The sequence below is a fragment of the Apis laboriosa genome, unplaced genomic scaffold, assembly GCF_014066325.1.
Source record: "Apis laboriosa isolate Shangri-la unplaced genomic scaffold, ASM1406632v1 scaffold18_cov149, whole genome shotgun sequence".
NCBI lineage: Eukaryota > Metazoa > Arthropoda > Insecta > Hymenoptera > Apidae > Apis > Apis laboriosa.
In genome coordinates, this window is record NW_025222233.1 from 987,236 (window position 1) to 1,009,726 (window position 22,491).

Here is a 22,491-nt window from a genome sequence, read left to right on the forward strand (position 1 = left end):
TAAAAAGTAAAAATTATTTTATAAATATACAAATATAGAAATAAAATTAGAAATTTTAATTTTTCAAAATCATAATCATAAATATAAATAAACATTTAAATTTATCAATATCTTTTGAAGAATTTTTATAAAATTTAAAATATATTTTTAAAAAATATTCGTAAAATCTTTCATATTTAATTACTTAAATTTAATTTTCTAGGGAATTTCATCAATTGATAAATATGTATAATAGTTTAACAATATGTAATAACTTAATAAAATTTTTAATATTAAATGAATTGCATATTCATAATTAAATACAATAATAATGTATAAAATTATTAAAGAAAATTCAACATAAATATATTATTTTTTTTCTAAATGTATCATAATTGAAAAAATATATTTTATTCTTTTTAGAATATAATATTATATTTAATTATATGATTTAGAAGGTTGGTAGAATTTAAAATCAATAGAAATATAATACAACATGTAGTAATAAAAAAGGTAATTTCCTCAATTTTGGCAAAAAGTAATAATTAGTGATATGAATACTATATAAGATATAAAGTATAAAAAGACTTAAGACGTAAAAGCAGATATAAAGTTGTAAGTCTCTTAACTCTCTTCAATCAAAACTTATATAATAGAAGTTAACGATTAATATTTAGGAGATATTATAGAATACTGTATGATATTTGAATGATATTGATATAAAAAAACTCAACGATATTTTTGCTGCAAACAAATAAAACATATAAAAATGGGACGAAAAGGTACTATTATTATAATAGCAATATATCTTCTATTTAGATAAAATTTTTATAATTTAATAATTTTATATATTTTATTTAATAATTTAATAATTTATTTATACAAATAATTAAAAATTTATTATATTTATTTTGCATGTAGGAAAGAAAAAACAAAATGTGCAGAATCATCCACACTCATCTATTTCACAAGAAAATAGCCCAGACCAACAACAAAATCCAAGTGATTTACAACAGCAATATGTTTCACAACCACAAGTACATAGTCAACACCAGCAATCGGACATTTCACATGCATGTCCAAAACAACAGTCAGATAGTCCTCAGCAACAAGCATGGACATATGATCAACAACAACAACAACATAGTTCACCGCAACAACATAGTCAAAGGCAACAGTTGAATAGTCCTCAACAACAAGCATGGAGACCTAGTCAACAACAACATAGTTCACCACAACAATTACATGGTCAAAGGCAACAGTCGAATAGTCCTCAGCAACAAGCATGGAGACTTAATCAACAACATAGTTCACCACAACAACCACATGGTCAAAGGCAACAGTCAAATAGTCCTCAGCAACAAGCATGGAGATCTAATCAACAACAACAACATAGTTCACCACAACAACCACATGGTCAAAGGCAACAGTCAAATAGTCCTCAGCAACAAGCATGGAGATCTAATCAACAACAACAACATAGTTCACCGCAACAACTACATTGTCAAAGGCAACAATCGAATAGTCCTCAGCAACAAGCATGGAGACCTAATCAGCAACAACAACATAGTTCACCGCAACAATCACATAGTCAAAGGCAACAGTCAAATAGTCCTCAGCAACAAGCATGGAGACTTAATCAACAACATAGTTCACCGCAACAACCACATAGTCAAAGACAACAATCGAATAGTCCTCAGCAACAAGCATGGAGACCTAATCCACAACATAGTTCACCGCAACAACCACATAGTGAAAGACAACAGTCGAATAGTCCTCAGCAACAAGCATGGAGACCTAATTCACAACATAGTTCACCGCAACAACCACATAGTGAAAGACAACAGTCGAATAGTCCTCAGCAACAAGCATGGAGACCTAATCCACAACATAGTTCACCGCAACAACTACATAGCCAAAGGCAACAATCGAATAGTCCTCAGCAACAAGCATGGAGATCTAACCAACAACAGCATAGCTCACCGCAACAACCACATAGTCAAAGACAACAGTCGAATAGTCCTCAGCAACAAGCATGGAGACCTAATCAACAACAACATAGTTCACCGCAACAACCACATAGTCAAAGACAACAGTCGAATAGTCCTCAGCAACAAGCATGGAGACCTAATCAACAACAACAACAACAACAACAACAACAACAACAACATAGTTCACCACAACAATCACATAGTCAAAGGCAACAGCTTAGTATCTCACATCAAGAAATAATGTCAGATAATCATCAAGAACAACAACAACCAAGTGGTTCACAAGAATTACATAGTCTGCAACAGTCATCTGTTTCACAGCTATCTCATTCAGAACAGTCACAGCAGGTATTTATACATTTATATATAGGAATGAAATTTTATAGAGAATTCATTTTTTATTTCTTTTTTTAATTTAGGAAACTGCTGTTGTTTTAAAAAAAATTGATTCATTTACACAAAATATGCATGATATGTATTTGGCTCAAATACCAAAACGAACTAATCAAATAAATAAATTAGGTAGAAATATTATTGTGGAAACAAATATGCTTAAACTCATTTTTGCACAAAATTTTCAAACAAATATTATACATTATGATGTAATCATAACACCAGATAAACCAAAATTTTTATTAAGGACTGTTTTTGAAGAATTTAGAAAAAAGCAATGTCCAAAAAGATATCCTGCATTTGATGGCAAAAAAAATGCATATAGTGCAAAAATTCTTCCTTTTGGTGATAAAAGTGTAAGTTATATGTCTATAATTTATTTCAATCATAATATATATTCAAAATTTATATTATTTAAATTTTATTTTTTTTCAAATACATATATTTATATTCAAAATATTGATTTTTTTTATTTTATTTTATTATTTTACATTATTATAATGTTTTAATTATTTTTATATATTGTAGAAGGAAGAAGAAGTAAAAATTGTCGATGCTAATACAGGAAAAGAAAGAAATTTCAAAATATATTTAAATAAAGTTGCATCTCTTGATTTATCATGGTTAACAAGTCTAAAATGTGATTTGATGGATTCTGAAAGGAATCAAAAATGTATACAAGCATTAGATATTATTTTACGTCATGGACCTGCATACCAATATACAACGGTAATTTATTTCATATTATTCATCATAAAAATAATCAAATAACTAACATAACATAAATAATTTAACTTATTATTATTAAAAGATTTATTTATATATTATACAATATGTATTATAATCATGTTAATTATACACATTACTTGTATATAATAATATATTGTTTATTGTAATTATAATAAATTTAATATATTTAAATTTTTAAATAATAATATTGATATTTAGGTTGGCAGATCACTTTTTCAACCACCAGAACCAGGAAGGATTGTATCATTATCAAATGGATTAGATTTATGGGTTGGTGTATTTCAATCTGTTATAATTGGATCTAAACCATATTTAAATATAGATGGTAATATATTAATATAATTATATCATTAATATTATTTCATATATTTAATATCTATTTTACTTTAGTTGCACATAAAGGATTTCCTAAAAGTCAATCAGTTATTGATTTGATGAAAGAACTATGTAATGTACAGGATTTAACTCCAAAAGATATAGAACGCAATCTTGTTAATATAAATAAATTTTTAAAAGGATTAAAAATTCAATATGAATTACCTGGACAACCTACTACTAAAAGAACTTATCGTGTAAATAAATTAGTTGATTCTCCAAGAGAAAATAAATTTCATTTGGAAGATCAAACTTTATATTCGGTTGAAAAATATTTTTTGCAAATTAAAAAATATTCAATAAAATATCCCAATCTGCCATGCCTTTGGGTAGGATCTCGGAATAACTCAATTTATTTACCTGTTGAGGTAAATATCAATAAAAAAATATGTACACTTAAAGTTATAATATTAATAAGTTTATTTTAACTTTATTTTTATACAGTTATGCACGATAATTGCCGGACAAGTTATACACAAAGAAATGAATAAAATTCAAACTTCTAAGATGATTCGTGAAACAGCAACTAATACACAAAAACGTAAAGAAAAAATTATGAATAGTGTAAGAGTTTTTTTAATATTTAAATACTTAAATAAAATTAATTTCTTATTATTAATAAAATATTAATTTATTTATAGTTTGCTAAGATGAATTTAAATCAGCAGCCAACTTTAATGAATGAATTTCATTTTTCTGTAAATGCAGAATTTGAAAAAGTACCAGCAAGAGTTCTAAAAGCTCCAAAATTACAGTATAAAGAAAAAGAAGTTACTGTATGTAAGGGAACATGGAAAGCAGAAAAATTTTTTAGTCCTTGTGTTTTACCAAAGAATTTATGGACTATTTTAAACTTGGATAAATTCGTGCATACTCATGATTTATATAATTTACATGAAAAACTACTTCATGGTGGTTAGTATCAAAAAAAGAAATTTCTCAATATGACATTTAAAATATTCTTTTACAATAGTATAGTATCTTAATTATTATGTTATCATCTTACTTAGGTAAGTTCTTGAACATGGAGATTGAAGAAGCACAAACTCCATTTACAAATTTAACTATTAAAACAAATATTAGTAATATTATCGAATATTTTAAAGATAAAAAGAAACAAAATATACTACTTGTAATAGTGATACTTCCAAATTTAGAGAATGCATATAGTAAGTAAATATTGATTTATATATAAAAGAAAATGCTTAAATATTTTATTTGCATAAAATATTTTATTTATTTATTTTTTTAAGGTATTGTAAAGCAAATTTCTGAACTTCAAATACATGAAGGTATTGTAACTCAATGTATAAAAAATCAAACTTTAAAAAAATTAAATGATTCAACAATTGGGAATATTCTGTTAAAAATTAATTCAAAGCTTAATGGTATTAATCATATTATTACTCCTACTAATCGGTAATATTATTTTATATTCTTTGTAATATGTAATATATATTATATATATGTAAATATATATATGTAATATATTTTCAGTCCAAATTGTCTACATAAGCCATGTATGATAATTGGTGCAGATGTGACTCATCCATCACCTGATGCTATAAATGTACCCTCAATTGCAGCTGTAAGATTTTTTTAATTTCAACCATATAAATATAATGATTCATAATGATAAAATTAATTAATGATTTATAATATAAGTGAATATGATAATTAATAATATTTTATTATATTATAGGTAGCAGCAAGTCATGATCCAAATGCTTTTAAGTATAATGTTGAAATAAGACTTCAATCACCGAGAGAAGAAATAATTCAAGATTTGGAAGAAATTATGATCATTCAATTGAAATACTTTTATACAACAACGAGACAAAAACCTCAGAAATTAATTTTTTATCGGTAAATAAATTCAAATATTAAATAAAATATTGATTTAAAATTTCAATTATATAAGTTATTTGTTATATAAGTATTGTTGTTTTCGGATATATAGAGATGGAGTAAGTGAAGGACAACTTACACAAATAATGCATAAAGAATTATCTGCAATAAAAAAAGCTATTGCACGTTTAGAGAAATCTGATGAATTAAAAATCCCAATCACATTTCTTGTAGTTCAAAAACGACATCATGTACGCCTTTTTCCAACTGATGTGAAGAATTCTGATGATAAAAATTTTAATGTACAAGCGGGAACTATTGTTGATACTGAAATTACACATCCAACTCATATAGATTTTTATCTTGTATCTCATACTAGCATACAAGTAAGTTAATATTTTACAATTAAAAATAAATGTAATCATTACATTTATAATATAAAATAAGTATTTGCATTAATACAAAATGTTTATAGGGTACTGCTAGGCCTACAAAATATAGATGTATATGCAATGAAAATCAAATGCCTGAAAATGAAATTGAACAACTTACATATTATCTTTGTCATATGTTTGCACGTTGTACAAGATCTGTTAGTTATCCTGCGCCTACATATTATGCTCATTTAGCTGCTTTTAGAGCAAGAGCATTAATACACAAGTAAGTTTATATGCATATTATTATATTTTATTATATTTACATGTTTGTCTTATAATTATGATTTTTATGTGTGTATAGTATTCCATTGAATATAGATAATCTGCAAGAGGAACAGCGGAAAAAAATGACCTTAAGAATAAATAAAAGTTCACCTATGTTTTTTGTATAAAATAAATATATTATTTTAATATGTAATATGTAATATGTAATATGTAATATTCTTGAATTTTTTGATTGCTATTTTATAATAGTATTATATAACATTTTTTTTTCAAATATAATAAAATATTTTTATAATGAATATTATTATTTTATATAATGAATATTATTATTATTAAATTATTATTTTATATGTAATTATAATAATTGTTGTTACTACTTAATACAATATTTTATTTTAAATATATTATTTTATTATATTTTACAATCCTTGATTCTCCTTCAGTGTTGTCCAATATTGTCTTTGTTATTAATCTATTTTATTTATGTAAAAATATATTTTCTTCTATAAATAATATATAAATATAAACTTATTTGCAAATAATAATAAATCAAAATTTAGAAAATATATTCGAATATAAATAAAATCGAATATATTCAATAATTCAAACATTTTTTATGTTCTCTATTTTATATAAAATATTAGTTATATAATTAATTTTTTTATAGTTGTTTTATTTATTAGTTTGAAACTAATGCATATGTATATGCAAACTTTATATGTAATATTAAACGAATATATTTTCTCATAAATCGCAATAATTAATCAATTTGAATATAAGAGCAACTAATATGGCGTATGATAGTGTTTTATATCAATGTCGTGAGCATGATATCTGTTTAAATAATTCAATTATACATTTTGAATTACACTATTAAATATATTATTTTAAATTTATTTTATAATGAAGGTTAGAATAAATATTTCACTTATTTTTATATTCATATGTGTTTATTTGACAACATAAATATAAATTTTTTTGATTGGAGAATGGTTAATTTTCTATATTTTCTATTCATATTCGTAAAATTTCAAATAATACGTTAATTTTTGGTAATGAAGTTTAAGTTTATTGCGATTCATAAGATGTGTTATAAATTTAAAAAAAAATATGGAAATTATTGTACTTGTGAAACAAAGAATATGTGCATCATAGAAGGGTATGTTCTTTTTTATTTTATTTATTTGAAATATTTATATTCAGATATATATACATATGTTTTTGTATTTTATATATATATATGTATAGATTTTTTTTAATTTTTTAATTTTTTAGTTTTTCATATATTTCATATATTTTTGATTTGTCATTAAATATTTATACATTTAATGTTAAAAATATATATATAAATACATATATATAAATAATATAATTATTTATCAATTATTATTAAAATAATTCTTAAAGGATAATTATATATATTAAATAATATAATTAATATAAATAAAATATTAAATAAAATAATTAATATAAATATAAAATTACAATTATTTTTTTCTATTGTAAATATATAAAAATAAAATAAAAAAAATAAGAATCATAAATGTGTAATGATATATAAATATATATATAACTGAAAAGGGTTATTGTATATATTCCTATTTCTGTTGATATGGTAGAAATTGATTGAAATATATTATTTTATACATATTTTAACAATAACAGTTATTTACTTATGTATATAAAATATAAATATAATGTATATAAAATTAAAAAATTTTTAAACATACAATAAATATAAATTATATATAATATAATTTATTAATTAATATAATATAATAAATATACATATAGTACAAGATACACATACATATCTTATATATATGGTATAAGATAAATATATATAAATAAGTACATACTTAAAATAAATTTTATAAAATATATATTCAAATTGTTTCTTTCAGAATCTTATTAAAATAAAGTATAGAAAGAAATCGATTAAGAACAAATACAATAATATATTTTTATTTTATAATATTTTATAAAGAATCAAATTAATAATTCATTGAAAAAAAAAATATTTATAAGAGAATAAATATATAAAAAAATTTATAAATTTTGAAATTTACAATTCTTTTTATAGGATTTCACTAAATGAATTTTTGAAAATGCATAAAATAAATTACAATAAATTACAATTATTATATATAATAATTAAAGAATTTCTGAAATTAAAGCTTATGTATATTATTTTACATATTATTCGTATATGAAATAAAATTTATTATTTAAGAATTTTATGTAAAATGATTAAATTAGTTAATTATTTATGAATTGCTTTATTTTTGTTTCATTTTAATCTTATATCTTTTCTTTCGTTTATCCTTTGCTTTCTTTCTCCTTTTTTCCTCTTTTTCTTTTCTTTTTTCTTTCTTTCTTTCTTTCTAAGTGAGTAAGTATACATATGTATACTTCCTTTATTATTCTCTTCTTTTTTCTATGTACATTTTTGTCTTTGTCTAAGGTAGGTCTCTGTTTTCGCGGATGCTTCACGTGACCAGAACGGTCTATTGATTCTTGGAGGTAGTGCATGCGCCCTCGTCCTCACGATATCTGCTGCTAAGGGGGTATGTGATACACTGGAAACGCTACTCGAATTCCGTTCGCCAACAGAAGAGACGTGAAAGGGGGCTATCATCGAATATAGACGCCAAGAGGTGAACAAGGGATAGGACAGAAAAGGGGAGCTACACGATCGTGAAAACTCAGTAACACTTCGTGGGGCGCTTGTGCATGATTTGCTTTGATCGTTATGGTTCTCGTAGTTTTTATGAGGTATATTTTATTCTTTCTCTTTATTTATTCGATTTATCTTTTTTCCTTTAGAAATTGCCAATTTTAATTATAAATCATTTTTTTCATAATTTTTCATTTTTTGTGATTATCTAGGAAAAATCTTCAAAAAGATCAATATTACTATTTATTAATTAAAAATATTTACAATGAAATATTTAAATAATTATTTGTTTTTTTTAATATAGAGAATTTTTAACAAAGCATTAATCATAATAATTGATACATTGATATTTCATGTGTATATATTACTAATATAAAAGAGTCAATTGATGAATTATGTAAAAATATGAAGTTTTTCTAAAATAAATGAATGAATGTATAATTCAGATTTATTATAATTACAATTATTATTGATCCTATTTCTCTGTAACATCTACTGAAAGTAAACAATGTTTTTATGACACTTCATATATTCTCTTACGAATAATACTTTACGATGAATTTATTTGATAAAATTTTTTTCTCCTTCTATTATTCTCATACGACGTTCCATGGTATTCATGCGAAATATCGATTGTATGATTAATGCTTTATAAGTTAGTCTAGTTACGACATCGAATTAACTAACAAATTTTAACTTGTATAATTATGTAATTAGATATTAAAAGTTTATATTTTTCTTATAAATTTACAATTATCAAAAAATTCATTTGTTAATGAATTAAAATTTTTTATATGAATATTTATGTAAACAATTTATTCAAGTGAAAGAAAGAAAGAAAGAAAAAATTTTAGAAATAATCATACTTGTATTTCTTTAATAATAAAAATAATTAATATTTAAATTAAAACATTTTAAAAGTTTTCAAATTGCCGAATTTTATAATTTTATTTAAGAAAAATTCAATAATTATTATCGAATTTTATAATCTTATAATTTAATTCGATGTAATTTGGTTTAAATCGCAAAATTTAAAGAAAATTTCTAATCTTTGTTTAATCATTTCTGTTTTACTGAATATTAAAAAAAAATATAAAAAATCTGATGAAAATGAAAAATGAAATATAAAAAAATAAATAAAATGACTAAATTATTTGTATTTTTGAAAATGATAAATTATTTTTAATTTCAGAAAGTTGCAGTAACACCTTAAGAAGACATGTGGATCATGCTAAGACAAGGAGCGAAGTGGTGACCTAAAACTCATCTTTGGTTCTGACCCTCGATGCTTACGCTACGGCTGGTGTCGACTCATTTCCTAAAACAGCCATAGGCAGTGCCCTTCGCCTTAGAGAAAGGGCTCGATGCGATGTGCCGTGATAGGGACATGAACCCAAAACTAGTCGAATTAAGCGATCTCTTTTTAACGTCGTATTGGTTATTAACGTCGCTTTAAAATTGCTCGAAAGTTCCGTGCGTGTGTCGACGAAAGACTTTTCTTCGCCGGTCCCTTTCTCCTTCGAAAATTCTGTATTCACCCGCCCTTCTAATTTCCCTAATCCATTTATATCCTTATATAGTTCCTTATTCCTTGTTTAAAAAATCATTCGCGTGAGACTAAAGATTCGTGGTTTGTTAATCACGAATATTAACATCAAGGTCAACGCCTATATCAACGATAACATCGAAAAACCAAAATTTTGAAACAGAAAACATATATATAAAATAAATTCAACGAACGAAATTCTTTATTTCAAAATTAAGTAAGCGAAAAGGTGATATATAAGGGAAACGATATAAAAGAAAGTATTATTAAATAAAATACTTGCTTTTTCACTATTTATCTTTTTTGCACTCAAGAAAGACACGCAAAACAATTTCGAAGATACTTTTCTATCAGGTATATCTTATTCACTGGAAAATCAACTGTGAAGAAGAATAAATAGTCAGAAAGTGTAACTCGAAGTAATATCCAGGCTGAACTCCATTTATTTCAACCTGTGGAAGGTCGCGAGGGAGTGCATTGTGAGTTTCCCATTCTAATGATTTCTATGGCTAACTTTGGTAAATGTTTAACGACGAATAATGCGTCATTGATATTAATCGATACACGACCTCGGCTAGAACGATAGTTACATTCTACTGTATGTATATTAAAGAAATGTATTGCATAAAAAGTTTATCAATCAAGCTACTGAGAGATTAAGTGTCGCGGCACCCATTGTTCGATTGGTATTGAATTCTTATCGACAGAAACGTAGTGTCTTCTATTAGATTTATTTTGGAACGTATTGTTGAAATAGACAGTAAAAGATTTAGAAATTATATTGCTGATAATTTAACAACGTTAAAATATACTTCATTTGTTCATTACTAATATATATATATTATATATATATTGTATATACAATTGTGTATATATATATATATATATATACATACTTCAATAATAGTAAAAGAAGATTGGATTTTATTAATTTGATTAGTGTGGCGGCGGCGGCGGCGGCGGCAGTTCGCGGTGTAGACAAAGTGGGATGAGACGTCCTCAGCAAGATCATCACCATCTCCATAACAACCACCACCATCATCATCATTATTACCATCATCATCATCACCATCATCATCATCATCATCATGGATCTTCAAGTAGCCCTCCACGATCTCGACAAGTTCACGACAAGGTAATTTTCCTTATGTACGTTTCATATTTTTCAAATGTTAATTAATTTGTGATATTATAAAAATTGTAAACGTTAATAATGATATATAATATTTAATCATTTTCAAGGATGAATCACGTTTGGCAAAAGTGAAACGCGTTCTGGCAGTATCATTATTGGGACGTAACGGAGGATCTTCGAGGATTTTTGGTACTCGGCTAGATTCGATTGAGCCGTATCTTGATACAGGTGTACCTTTTGTAGTACATCGATTGTGTAATTATATTGAAACTCATGGATTTCAAAGTGCCGCCGTATTTCGTCTCTCCGGTGGAAGTCCAAGATTGGCAGAAAGATTGAGGGCTACTTTTGAAAGAAGAGGAGATGCTGATTTAGAAGCAGCAGCCTGTCCTTTGACTGCAGCAACGCTTCTTCGGCAATACCTAAAAGAATTGCCACAACCTGTCGTACCATCAACCTTTGTAGCTAGATTATTGACCATTCATGCCCGTAAGCACTTATTAATTATTATTTTTCATATAAAATTTCAATTTGTATTAAAAAATGTAAATTCAACAAAACATGTTGAATTTATTTATAGAGAATTATACTAACGATCACGACTGTTGGATTAATTTAACGAAAGAGCTTCTATCAACTCTACCATCTTCCCATTATCGTTTACTTGGTTATTTGGCTCTTTATCTAAGCAAATATGAAGCTAAACATGGACGTAGTGCCGGTGTTTGTGGTGTATTTGCCCCTGTGATTCTACCTCATGTTCCACCTGCTACCACACTTCTTCGTGATATCTTAGCTGAAGCATCTATACTTTTTCCGGACTGGTAAGTTGTATAAATATAACTTATATTTTTTTCTTTTCTTTTTATTAAAAGATATGTATAAAAATTATTTAATTATTTATAATAGTTATATTTTTAATTAATTCTGATTAAAAAAGAGAAAAAAGAAATATAAATTCAAAATATATTTCATTATAAAAAATGCAATTATGAAATAATTATAAAATATGTTTATAATTTTTAATAACATTATCATTTTATTTACTTGTTTTAAATTACAATATTAATTAACAAATATTAAAACTTCTAATTTAAGTTTATGCATAATTTGATTCCATTTAAAGAGAGATATGATTATAATATTATTGTTTATTGTGATCGTAATTTAAAAAAAAAATGCAATGAAATAGCTTTAAATTTTTAATGCTTTGTGAATTTATTTTAATTATATTAAACATGTGTAAGAGACTTTATGAGTTTTAACAATTTCTTTAATATTATATATTTTAAATTTAAAATAAATACTTATATGTATTATTTATTTAATTTAATTTATTTGTTTTCTATTTAAAATATTAGTACACATTAATTCTCGACTTTAAAATTATTCTATACTGTCAAATCTTTTTTTTTCTTAAAATCTTTTAAATCTCAATTGATATTTATTTCATACTTATTTTTTGATTAACATTTTAAGGCATATAACATATGTGTTTATGTATATCAATATCACAAACAGTTTAAATTTATTTTAATTTCAATTTTAATGAAAAACAAGAAAAAAAACAAATAAGAGTGATTAATATAAGAATTAGTTTTTTTTTTTATAATAAATACATAATAAAATACATTAGAATTACTATTGAAATAATTTTAATATCAATATTCGTCATATAAGAACTATAGTAGCGATTTTTTTTAATTCATTTTTATTATGATTTAAAAATGACATTTATATTGTTTGTTATATTTATTCGAAAATTGAAGAAATTATTTTTATTTTAGACTTAAATACTTTATTATTTATATTAAATTTATATAATTCTATAAAAATTTATAAATTTTTATATTTATTTTTTTTTACATATCAAAAGATCTTAATGTGTTCTAAAAACACTGTTTTAATACATTGTATATTATTTCACTGCAAGAAACCTTGATATTTTGGCTGAAATTATTTTAACTTTAGCAATAAAGTGCGCAGTTCCTCGATTTAGCTTGATGAGAAATTATCCAATCTTATGATTTGATATTTAACTAATAATAAATTTTTCAGCAAAATAAAAAATATAAGAACAAATATTACTTTTATATTAATTAAAAATGTTTGAACATTAATAAAATTTGATATAAATACTTTTTTTTTTTTGAATAGTCATTGAGTCACATGAATTACATAATAGCGGTAGATTATTAATAGTTTTTGTGTTGGTTTCTTGACAAATTACAAAGCATGCCTTGTTTTAAATTGTATAAGAACAGATTTTAAAAAAAAATTTATCAACTACTATCTTCCATAATATTTATTCCATACATTAAGTCCACTATAAAAAGATCAAGTTTTTTCCGTCATTGATTTCTTATGTTTGTATTTATTTTATCAAATACTAATATAAAATTCATTTAAAATTTGCAAATTTTTCATTTATTTTCATTTATATTTCACTTATCGGTCAGGAATTAGTCAATTTCAGTTATGCATAAAAAATTTTCAAATTTAATTTATTCAAAAATGAAGTTTTAAATAAAAAAATACTTTTATTTTTATTTTTATACATAGAATCATTTTTCGCTTATATTATTCCTCTTGAGTCATCCTGTATCTATATTTTTGCTTATTGATTTATAAAAAATTGAAATATAAAAAAATTCGTAATATATTTATTTATGAAATACTACGAATGTTTATAATTTCGTTTATTTTATGCAATATTTTTCATTAAGATAATTGAATCAATTTTGTTTGAATAATACCAATTATAAGAAATCGTATATTTTATAATATCAATATATCAATATATTTATATATCAATATAATATCGTTATATTTTGTATAAAATAATATAATGTCCCATGATAATAATACGAAAATCTTAACAAGTTTTTATTGATCATAAATATAAAAATATACAATATAAGAGAGAAAAGAGAATCGTTTAATAAATTCAATTTTAACGAAAAATATATAAAAGAAAATAATCAAAAAATCGAGATCTCTTTTTGTCATTTAATTACATATTTTTTGATTAATTTTATATAATGATGTAATATAATATTTAAATAAATAAATAATAAACATAAAAATGTAATTGAAACGACCGATAAATATTACTTAATAAAGTTACTTAAAAATAGCTTTTTTTATTAGAGGAAAATTTTTTCTGACAATTGAAGGTTTTGCAAAGAGTGTATATACATATATGTATATAATTAAAATTCTTTCAAGGTCTGTTACAAATCGAGCATGATCGTCACAAATGTTCATAGTTAAAATATGTCTGTATCCTATTACCGGTGATTTTACGATGTAGCTCCGCGCTAAATGTACATTGGCGACCAAAAATAACGATTCGTTGACGTCAGGAGTCAGGATACCAAACATGCGATGCTAAGGTATTCAAGTTATATTTGTCATAGATCGTGATTTCATGAAATTTTATATTATAATAATGATTTTAATTTTATCTTATTTTAATAAATGCAGATTTATATTTTATTGAATAGAAAAAATAAATTAAATTAATAGAATTATCATTGAGGCTAGCGTTAGATTAACATAAAGGTTATCATTAGAGCTACTAGAATCAAGTATTAAGCTATTATTATTATCATAAGAACTGCAAAATCTTGAGAATTTCGTATAAGTCAATCAAATTAAATTTTAACAAGTATTTTATTTAAATTGCCAAATAAAAAGCAATTTAAATTAAGAATCATTAAATTGACAAAAAAAAGATCATATGTAATTTAACAAGCTAGTAAGAGTATCGTGTGAAATCATGTATAATCGATACTAATCGAATATGAGTACGAGAATACGGGAAGTTTCGATATTATCGATTCGAGGCTGTCATGTATATTATATGTTCATGGTTGATAGACACTATATACAGACTCAGAAACTCGTCACATGCAGACAAATTATACACTATAAGATCAGTTAGCTTGTAGCAACAGAATATAGAGGAGAGTCGATCGTCATACGTCGCAGTCGCAATCTGATTTCTGATTCGTGCAGATTAATCGGAAGTTCTACTTAATTAACATATACTATTAAATCGAAAGCTATAAGATACATGAATATAAAAATTTGTCATTTTCATTAGTTTCTCTCTTGAAAATTAATATCCTGTTCAAATTTTTAAACACGTTTTTCAATCCAAATTAGCAAACTTTTTTTTAATTAGTTATGCGAGAAATAAGTATTGTTTATTCATTATAAATTGCAACGGTTCTTTGAAATTTTCAAATAAAAAGTGTGCGTGTTCTTTACGTACAAATCGACTGAGGACGCTCTCTCATCTAGTTCCACAAGCAGGCAACCATAAATGTTCCATCGAATCATCGAGAGACTTGCGTTCGTGCCGGTGGTTCGCTATTGGAAAAGAAAGTTAGTGTTCGTGATTACATGAGCAATTGCTACAGCAAAAGGGATATGTACAGTAAGTTTATTACATACTTTTCCATAATGACACGCAATTGAAGGATGGATTTTTCTATTTGATATTGTGAGTTTGTTAAAAATACAAATGCAATTATCATTCATAAATTTCAGGCATTAAAAAAATATTCAAGTTAAGAAATTGATCCCTTTAACATAATAAGCTAAATCCAAAACAATATTAATATAAAAGATAATTCGATTTAAAGAAGAAGATTAAAAATAGAAATACAATAAATTACATAATATTAATGTAATATAAAATCTTAGTGTTTATTATAAAATTTATTAAAAAAACATCTACAAAAATATAATTTATTTTTAATCTTTATTTTTATAATAAATATATATCATAAAATATATACATTTTTTCCAAAGTTAGAATTATTTCATGTACTTTTCATTAAATAATAATTTAATTACGCAATTAGAAATTTTAACGTATTTATTTATCAATAATTTATTGGGATATATATATATATATATATAATTATCTTAATTTTAAATTAATGATTAGAAATAATTTAACTTGTGTTAAAAAATATATATTGATTTATTATTAAAAATATTGAAATTTATTAAAAATATTTTTCTTTTATTGATCTAACTATCAATTTATTGTTTTTTATTTATTTTTTTATTTATTATATTTTTTTATTGATTATTATATATTTTTTATTTTATTTTTTATTTATTTTTATTTTTTTACAACAATAGAATATACTTTTTAAAAAATTACTTGATTATAAAATTCAATTTTACTTTTTTATATTTCACAAAAATATTATCTATTTTTAAATAAACAAAATGACAAAATTTCTTTAAATGATAAAGAATTCATTCTGAAAGCATGATAAATATAATAATGTAATTTATTTTTCATTGCAAGATATATTTTTTAATAACTGATTGATTATGATTCGTTATTTTCTTTTTTATGATTATATATTTTTATGATAATATGCAACATTTTATTATTATTGCTTTATAAAGAAATAAAATAGCTGAAATTAGTAAATACAGTAATATGTTACATCTTATTTACATGGAAGTTTATTTACTTTATTTACTTTACTACAATTTTTTTCGCCACTATTCCTTACAATTTTTCGATTTCTGTGACAAATACGTTGTTTTTTCTTTTTCTTATTTTTTTTTTAAATCATTTTTCTTCAAAATTTAATTCGATTTATAATTTTAGATAATTTTATAGATAATGTGTAATGTTAATTATAATTGTATTCAATGCATTTGATATTCAGTTGGTGACATTTTATATGTAATTAATTACATGTACGTAAAAAACAATAAATATTAATTACTTTCGAATAATATAATATTATATGATCTCTAATATTCTATTTCATTATTCAAAAAAATTAGTAATATTTTCAGTTGCTTTCATGAATGTTGGGTAATTCTCATCATAATTTCTAACCATTATTTTTAATAATAGAAATTGGACTAAAAAATAGTTGAAAAAAATTAAATAAAAAAGTTGGAAGAATATAAAATTCGAATATATATAAATTTATTACAATAAATATTTGCAGGAAAATTGTAGAATCATATATTTTAATATCAATATTCATATTAAAAATAAATTATTATTTTATATTAATATATATATAAATACATATGTATTTTGTAATTCTTATATGTTCAAAACTATAATCTTGAAAAAAGAAATATGTATGCAAATATTAATATTTATAAATATTATTGCAACAGATTATTTAATATAGATATTTATATTGTAATTTTTTTACTACTATATTACTATTTTTATTACTATTATTACTATAATTCTACTGTTACTGTTATTTTTTTCTGTTGCTATTGGCATTTAAAATATATTTTATGGTTTTATTATTTTATTATTACATTATTATGATATTACATATTATAAACTTTTAAGTTAATCCTTTTATTTAAATTATGATTTATATTATTACAATCTAATAAAGAATGCCATATTATACAAAATCGTACAAAAGAGTTTGATAATAAAAATAATAATAAGAGATAAAAATCAGTTTAAAAAATTAAAAACATTATTTTTTGTTATACTATACGAAAATATTTATTAAAATTATTATATATATAACTATTACATATATAATTTAATTATTTATATATTTGATAAATTAGATATCAATTTCTCTTTTTGTCATTGTTTTTTTATTCTTGTTAAAGCAAAAATTATATTTAAAAATTTCATGTTAGTACTAGGAATTTTCATAATTCTTTATTTTTAAATTCTTATATTAATTAATAATATTTTTGTAAAAAGTAATTAAAAATGATATTATTAATAGAAATTTTTAAGTTCACTGTTTACTGATTTTTCAGCATCCGTGATAACGTGGTGAACGGTGTGATCCCTGCAAGTGATTGTAAAATTTGCAAAGATTCAAAGGACGAACCAAAAGATTTTGAAGGTACATCATTACTTTGCGCGCTGAAACCGCGCAAACGTAAAGAACGTCACGAATCGTGTTGTCAAGAACGAAAATTGATAAGGTACAATAAAATGGAAATAGTTTTTCATTCAAGAAATTAGGTATTAAATTTAATGAATTCTTTTATTCTCTTTTGAATTGAACTTTTTTAGAAGCAGTAGTGAGGAGCGTGTTCTTGAAAGTCCTGCTGAAACTACAGACACAATTAGACGCGTGAGCAGTCACGAAGATTTTAATAGCGAAAAACATTTACATATTTTATCTCAACTTGGACAAGACATGGGTCATGGTGTAGTAAGTTTTCTTAATGTATATATTAATACTTATATAATATATATCAATACTTATAATATATAATGTATAAATCCAAATTGTGTTTCACGAACATAAGTTATTCTATTTATAGAGATGCGGAAGTCTTCCTTTACACGAAAGGACAAATGTTTCACCTATATCCAAGAAAACTCCACCAACTTCTTCACCTTGTGAAACAGTTTTAGAAACAGAAAAATTTGAATGTGATGCTGAAAAATTAAGAAGTAGCGAACGTTTCAGTCGAAGTATTACCCCAAGAGGACGAAGGCAACCTCGAAGAAGAAGAGTGCATAAGATTGCAGACACAGAAAATTCTAGTAAGGTAAAATTTGCAATTTATTTTGAATTGTATGAAAAAAAAAACATACACATATCTTCATTATAAATTAAAAACTGAAATACTTTTATTAGGAAAACGAAGAAGAAGCTGATAATATTTATAACTTATCATCAAATTCTAATAGTTGTAATGGATCTCCAGCACAAAGTTTTTTGGAAATGTTGAGCAGCGGACCGAGTCGATCACCATCTCCTGCTCGTCCGCCAACAGTTAGTCATGAAGATTTAAATAATCCCAGTTTAACAAACTGGACTTTTCAACGACAAGAAAATGTAAACAACAGTAGAGTATTAGTCTTTATTATTATTTATTTTTAATAATAATATTACGTATTAATCACATATTTATAGGATGAAGCTGTTGATGCTAGAGTAGAAGCTATGCTTTCTCCACGAAATTCGTTATTACTACCTAGACGTTTTTATTCTGAAAATGAAATGCAACCTAGTGCTCCAAATATTGCAGAACTTGGATTAAAAAACTTGACTAAATATATAAATGGTTTGAAAAAAAAAATAAAGAAATATGAAGACGAATTTGAAGAAAATTTTGGTTATCGTCCAAGTCATTCTGATAAAATGAGTAACAGAGATATAAAACGATTATGTACAGAATTAAGTAAATTGCGAAAAGAGCATAAGTTATTAAAAGAAGATCCGATTAGTGCATTATTAGCTAATGAAAATAACAAAACAAAAATAGCTAATGATAGTCCAACAAACAACAATAATAGTCAAGAAAAGTCTAGAGCAATGTCAATGGAAGAAATGATAAAAGAAATAGAAAAAAAACTAAATGAAAAGAGAATAAAGTATAACAGACCCGAAAATATGGAAGAATTAACTTATGAACAATTAATAGATGAAAAAACTGCTGTTCAAAAAGCTTTGCTTCATATTGAAAATACTTTTGGAAGACCAGTTTCTAAAGAAGATAGAGCTATTGTACGACCTTTATATGATAAATATAGAACTTTAAAAAGATTACTTATTAGAGCAGGCGTGGTAAGTGATATTGTAATATTTTGAATTTTATAAACTTAATAATAATAATAATTGTATAGATGTATAAATTATTTTTAAATATATCTCTTACAGAACAAAAATAAAGATAGTATTTCAGAACTAGCTACTATTTTGGAACATGAAGCAATGGATTTTACATCATCTAATTTACCTAATAATTCATCTGATACAGAAAGAAGAGCTAGCGAACCTGATATGTCACATAGAGGTATTTTGGATTGTATAGATTCGATAGATCAATTACCAACTGATAGTGATAGTCAGCACAGCAGTAGCGAAGGAAGTCGTAGTAACAATGAAAGTCTTCATGCATTACCACAGTGAGTTTCTAATTTATATAATATAATTTATTAAAATCAATTTCTTAAAGATAATCAAATTAACCAATTATACTATTATACAATTTTATCTGTCTTAGAGAAGAATTATTAGTTCAACAAAAATTAACTAGAGAAGAGAAAAAACGTTTACGACGAGCTTTAAAAGAATTAGAAGCACAATTTGAAGCTCGTACTGGTCGTAGAATGCAAAGAGAAGATCGTGGCCCGCAAGTTACAACCGTTTACGAATCGTATAAACAAGCAAAAGCAAAACTTCGACTAATTGATGCTCTTATAGCTAAAAATGCTTGATGCAATATCTAATGGATGCCTTGAAATTTACATCCAAAGAAGTTTGACATCCAAAATATATGTGCAGTGATTATTATACAATTGAAACCTAATATGACATACAGTTATAAATATGATGCTATTGTATAATAGAGATGTTAAGAAAAAACATTTAAGAAAAACTAAGATTATTAAAGCAAGGCAGATGATTTAAACTTAATAGAAATCAAAATATTTTATAAAAAGAATGGAAATTTGTCTTTGATTATAATACTTTGATTTTATATGTATGATTCTAATTAGTCAACTGTTTTAAAGAACATTAAACTTGTATAGAATATATTCTAAGCTACAAAAAAATGTACGATTAATATAAATACTAATTGCAACTGAATTTATTTCATTGATAAATTAATTTCTTTGTAACTTTGATAAAAATAATTACTACGTGTAATATGATATTTGTAACGAAATGTTTTGAATAACAAAAAATTTCGTTATTATAATTATATATATTATTTTAATAAGACTCTTCTTATATTGGTAACTTATTGAGTACATATTATGAAGTGATATCATATGATAATAAATAATAAGATTAGTATCAAGTTAGTAATTTGAAATTTAAACATTAATAGTTAGACAAAAACAGTGGCGTTATAAACAATCTGTCGATTTGCACTCGCAATTTCCTTCAAATACTCGTAAAATTCATTAAAATAAGGAAATGCTTACTGCTTATGGTTATTGTAAACTCTGCCTATTATACAAATAAGAACATCACATAACAAGATATTAAAAAAAAAAAAAAAAAAAAAAAAAAAAAAANAAAAAAATAGAAAAAAAAATAGAAAAAATAGAAAAAGAAAAGCCACTGACTTACTTTTAAAGTTTTGTACATATTTTTATCAATGTTATTTAAAGATTCGTCACTTTTTAATAGAAATTTAAAAAGTTTATATCTTTTTTTTAAATTATTTGCATATATAATATGTTATGATAAAATTATATTGTTTTTTTATATTTTTTTAAGATCATTTTTTTATGTTTCGTTAAATGGAATAAGAGAACAAGAAGACAAAAGAAATGAATTGTTATTTAAAAAGTTATTATATGTTTATATCTTGCTAAAAATCAATATATAAAATACAAAAGTAATATAAAAAAAATGTTAAAAATGGAAAATGATAAAGTATGAAAATAATCATTCATGATTGAATGAAATGTAACAAGCATATTCTATATTAATCTCCTTTCTTTAATCATTACATATTTGCCTCTTTTAATTTATTTTAATAATTACTGGTATTATTTATATTTTTAAATTGCTATTATTAAATTTATATCTCTTTATATTTCATAATATGGAATATTATTTTTTTTTTAAATTAATATATCAATTGGATAAATATAGGAAGAAAAGAAACAAATATGTAAATTATATATTATTTAAATTAAAATTAATGTTTATTTTATTGTTCAAAGATCTTTATCAAATTGAACGTTAAGAGTAAACAGATCTGTGGGGTTATTTGTAATGTAAGTACCTTGTAAGAAATATCACATGTTATAATTGTAGAGTACTATAAACTGTTACAGTCTTATAGCTGTATTAAACATATTTACTAAAACCTCGTTAATTTTTCCGTTTTATATTTGTATAAGTGAAATTTTAAGGCAATTATCTTGAAATAATGCAAAATATGATATGTAAACAGTAGCCTTAAAATTCAACTTGATAAGGCGTCTTAAATGAAGGTGCTATATTTTCAGTTTAAATCATATTAAATGAAAGAAATAATTTTGCAAATCAATCTCTATCAAATCTATGGAAGTGCGCCAAAGGGGTTCGCATTTTTTCTTACTATAATTTTACAAAAATAAGCTACAGAGCTTAATTGTACTAAATATGTATTAAAAATTTAAAAAAATAATAGTG

General features: G+C 23.6%; 2 protein-coding genes across 3 annotated transcripts; both read left to right on the forward strand.

The window, feature by feature from the left end:
* Positions 1–491: 491 nt before the first annotated feature.
* Positions 492–6,222, forward strand: LOC122711968 (protein argonaute-2). Its single transcript, XM_043931199.1, has 15 exons — positions 492–761; positions 901–2,318; positions 2,390–2,719; positions 2,892–3,092; positions 3,312–3,438; positions 3,504–3,856; positions 3,933–4,052; positions 4,130–4,403; positions 4,499–4,657; positions 4,742–4,907; positions 4,986–5,076; positions 5,191–5,354; positions 5,449–5,722; positions 5,812–5,996; positions 6,075–6,222. Exons 1-15 carry the CDS (start codon positions 749–751, stop codon positions 6,163–6,165), a joined length of 3,966 nt encoding a protein of 1,321 aa, XP_043787134.1. The 5' UTR covers positions 492–748; the 3' UTR covers positions 6,166–6,222.
* Positions 6,223–7,015: 793 nt separating this feature from the next.
* LOC122711904 (protein FAM13B) lies at positions 7,016–21,380 on the forward strand. Of its 2 annotated transcripts, XM_043931080.1 has the most exons (13): positions 7,016–7,157; positions 8,467–8,773; positions 9,868–10,700; positions 11,162–11,356; positions 11,464–11,845; positions 11,937–12,180; positions 18,152–18,322; positions 18,414–18,555; positions 18,668–18,898; positions 18,988–19,188; positions 19,267–19,920; positions 20,014–20,261; positions 20,360–21,380. In XM_043931080.1, the coding sequence occupies exons 4-13, from the start codon at positions 11,210–11,212 to the stop codon at positions 20,571–20,573; spliced, it is 2,634 nt and encodes an 877-aa protein (XP_043787015.1). In that variant the 5' UTR covers positions 7,016–7,157; positions 8,467–8,773; positions 9,868–10,700; positions 11,162–11,209; the 3' UTR covers positions 20,574–21,380. The 2 variants fall into 2 exon arrangements, with proteins under 2 accessions (XP_043787015.1, XP_043787016.1); XM_043931081.1 differs by lacking the exons at positions 7,016–7,157; positions 8,467–8,773; positions 9,868–10,700 and having other exon boundaries at positions 11,160–11,356.
* Positions 21,381–22,491: the final 1,111 nt, after the last annotated feature.

Excerpts from the sequence above, each read along its gene's own strand:
- LOC122711968 (XM_043931199.1), top strand. Across the intron at positions 2,319-2,389 it reads ATTCAGAACAGTCACAGCAG|GAAACTGCTGTTGTTTTAAA; the intron begins GTATTTATACAT and ends TTTTTAATTTAG. Across the intron at positions 4,658-4,741 it reads AAATTTAGAGAATGCATATA|GTATTGTAAAGCAAATTTCT; the intron begins GTAAGTAAATAT and ends TATTTTTTTAAG.
- LOC122711904 (XM_043931080.1), top strand. The coding sequence starts at position 11,210 with ATGAGACGTCCTCAGCAAGATCATCACCATCTCCATAACAACCACCAC. Across the intron at positions 18,899-18,987 it reads ACACAGAAAATTCTAGTAAG|GAAAACGAAGAAGAAGCTGA; the intron begins GTAAAATTTGCA and ends TACTTTTATTAG. Across the intron at positions 20,262-20,359 it reads AGTCTTCATGCATTACCACA|AGAAGAATTATTAGTTCAAC; the intron begins GTGAGTTTCTAA and ends TATCTGTCTTAG.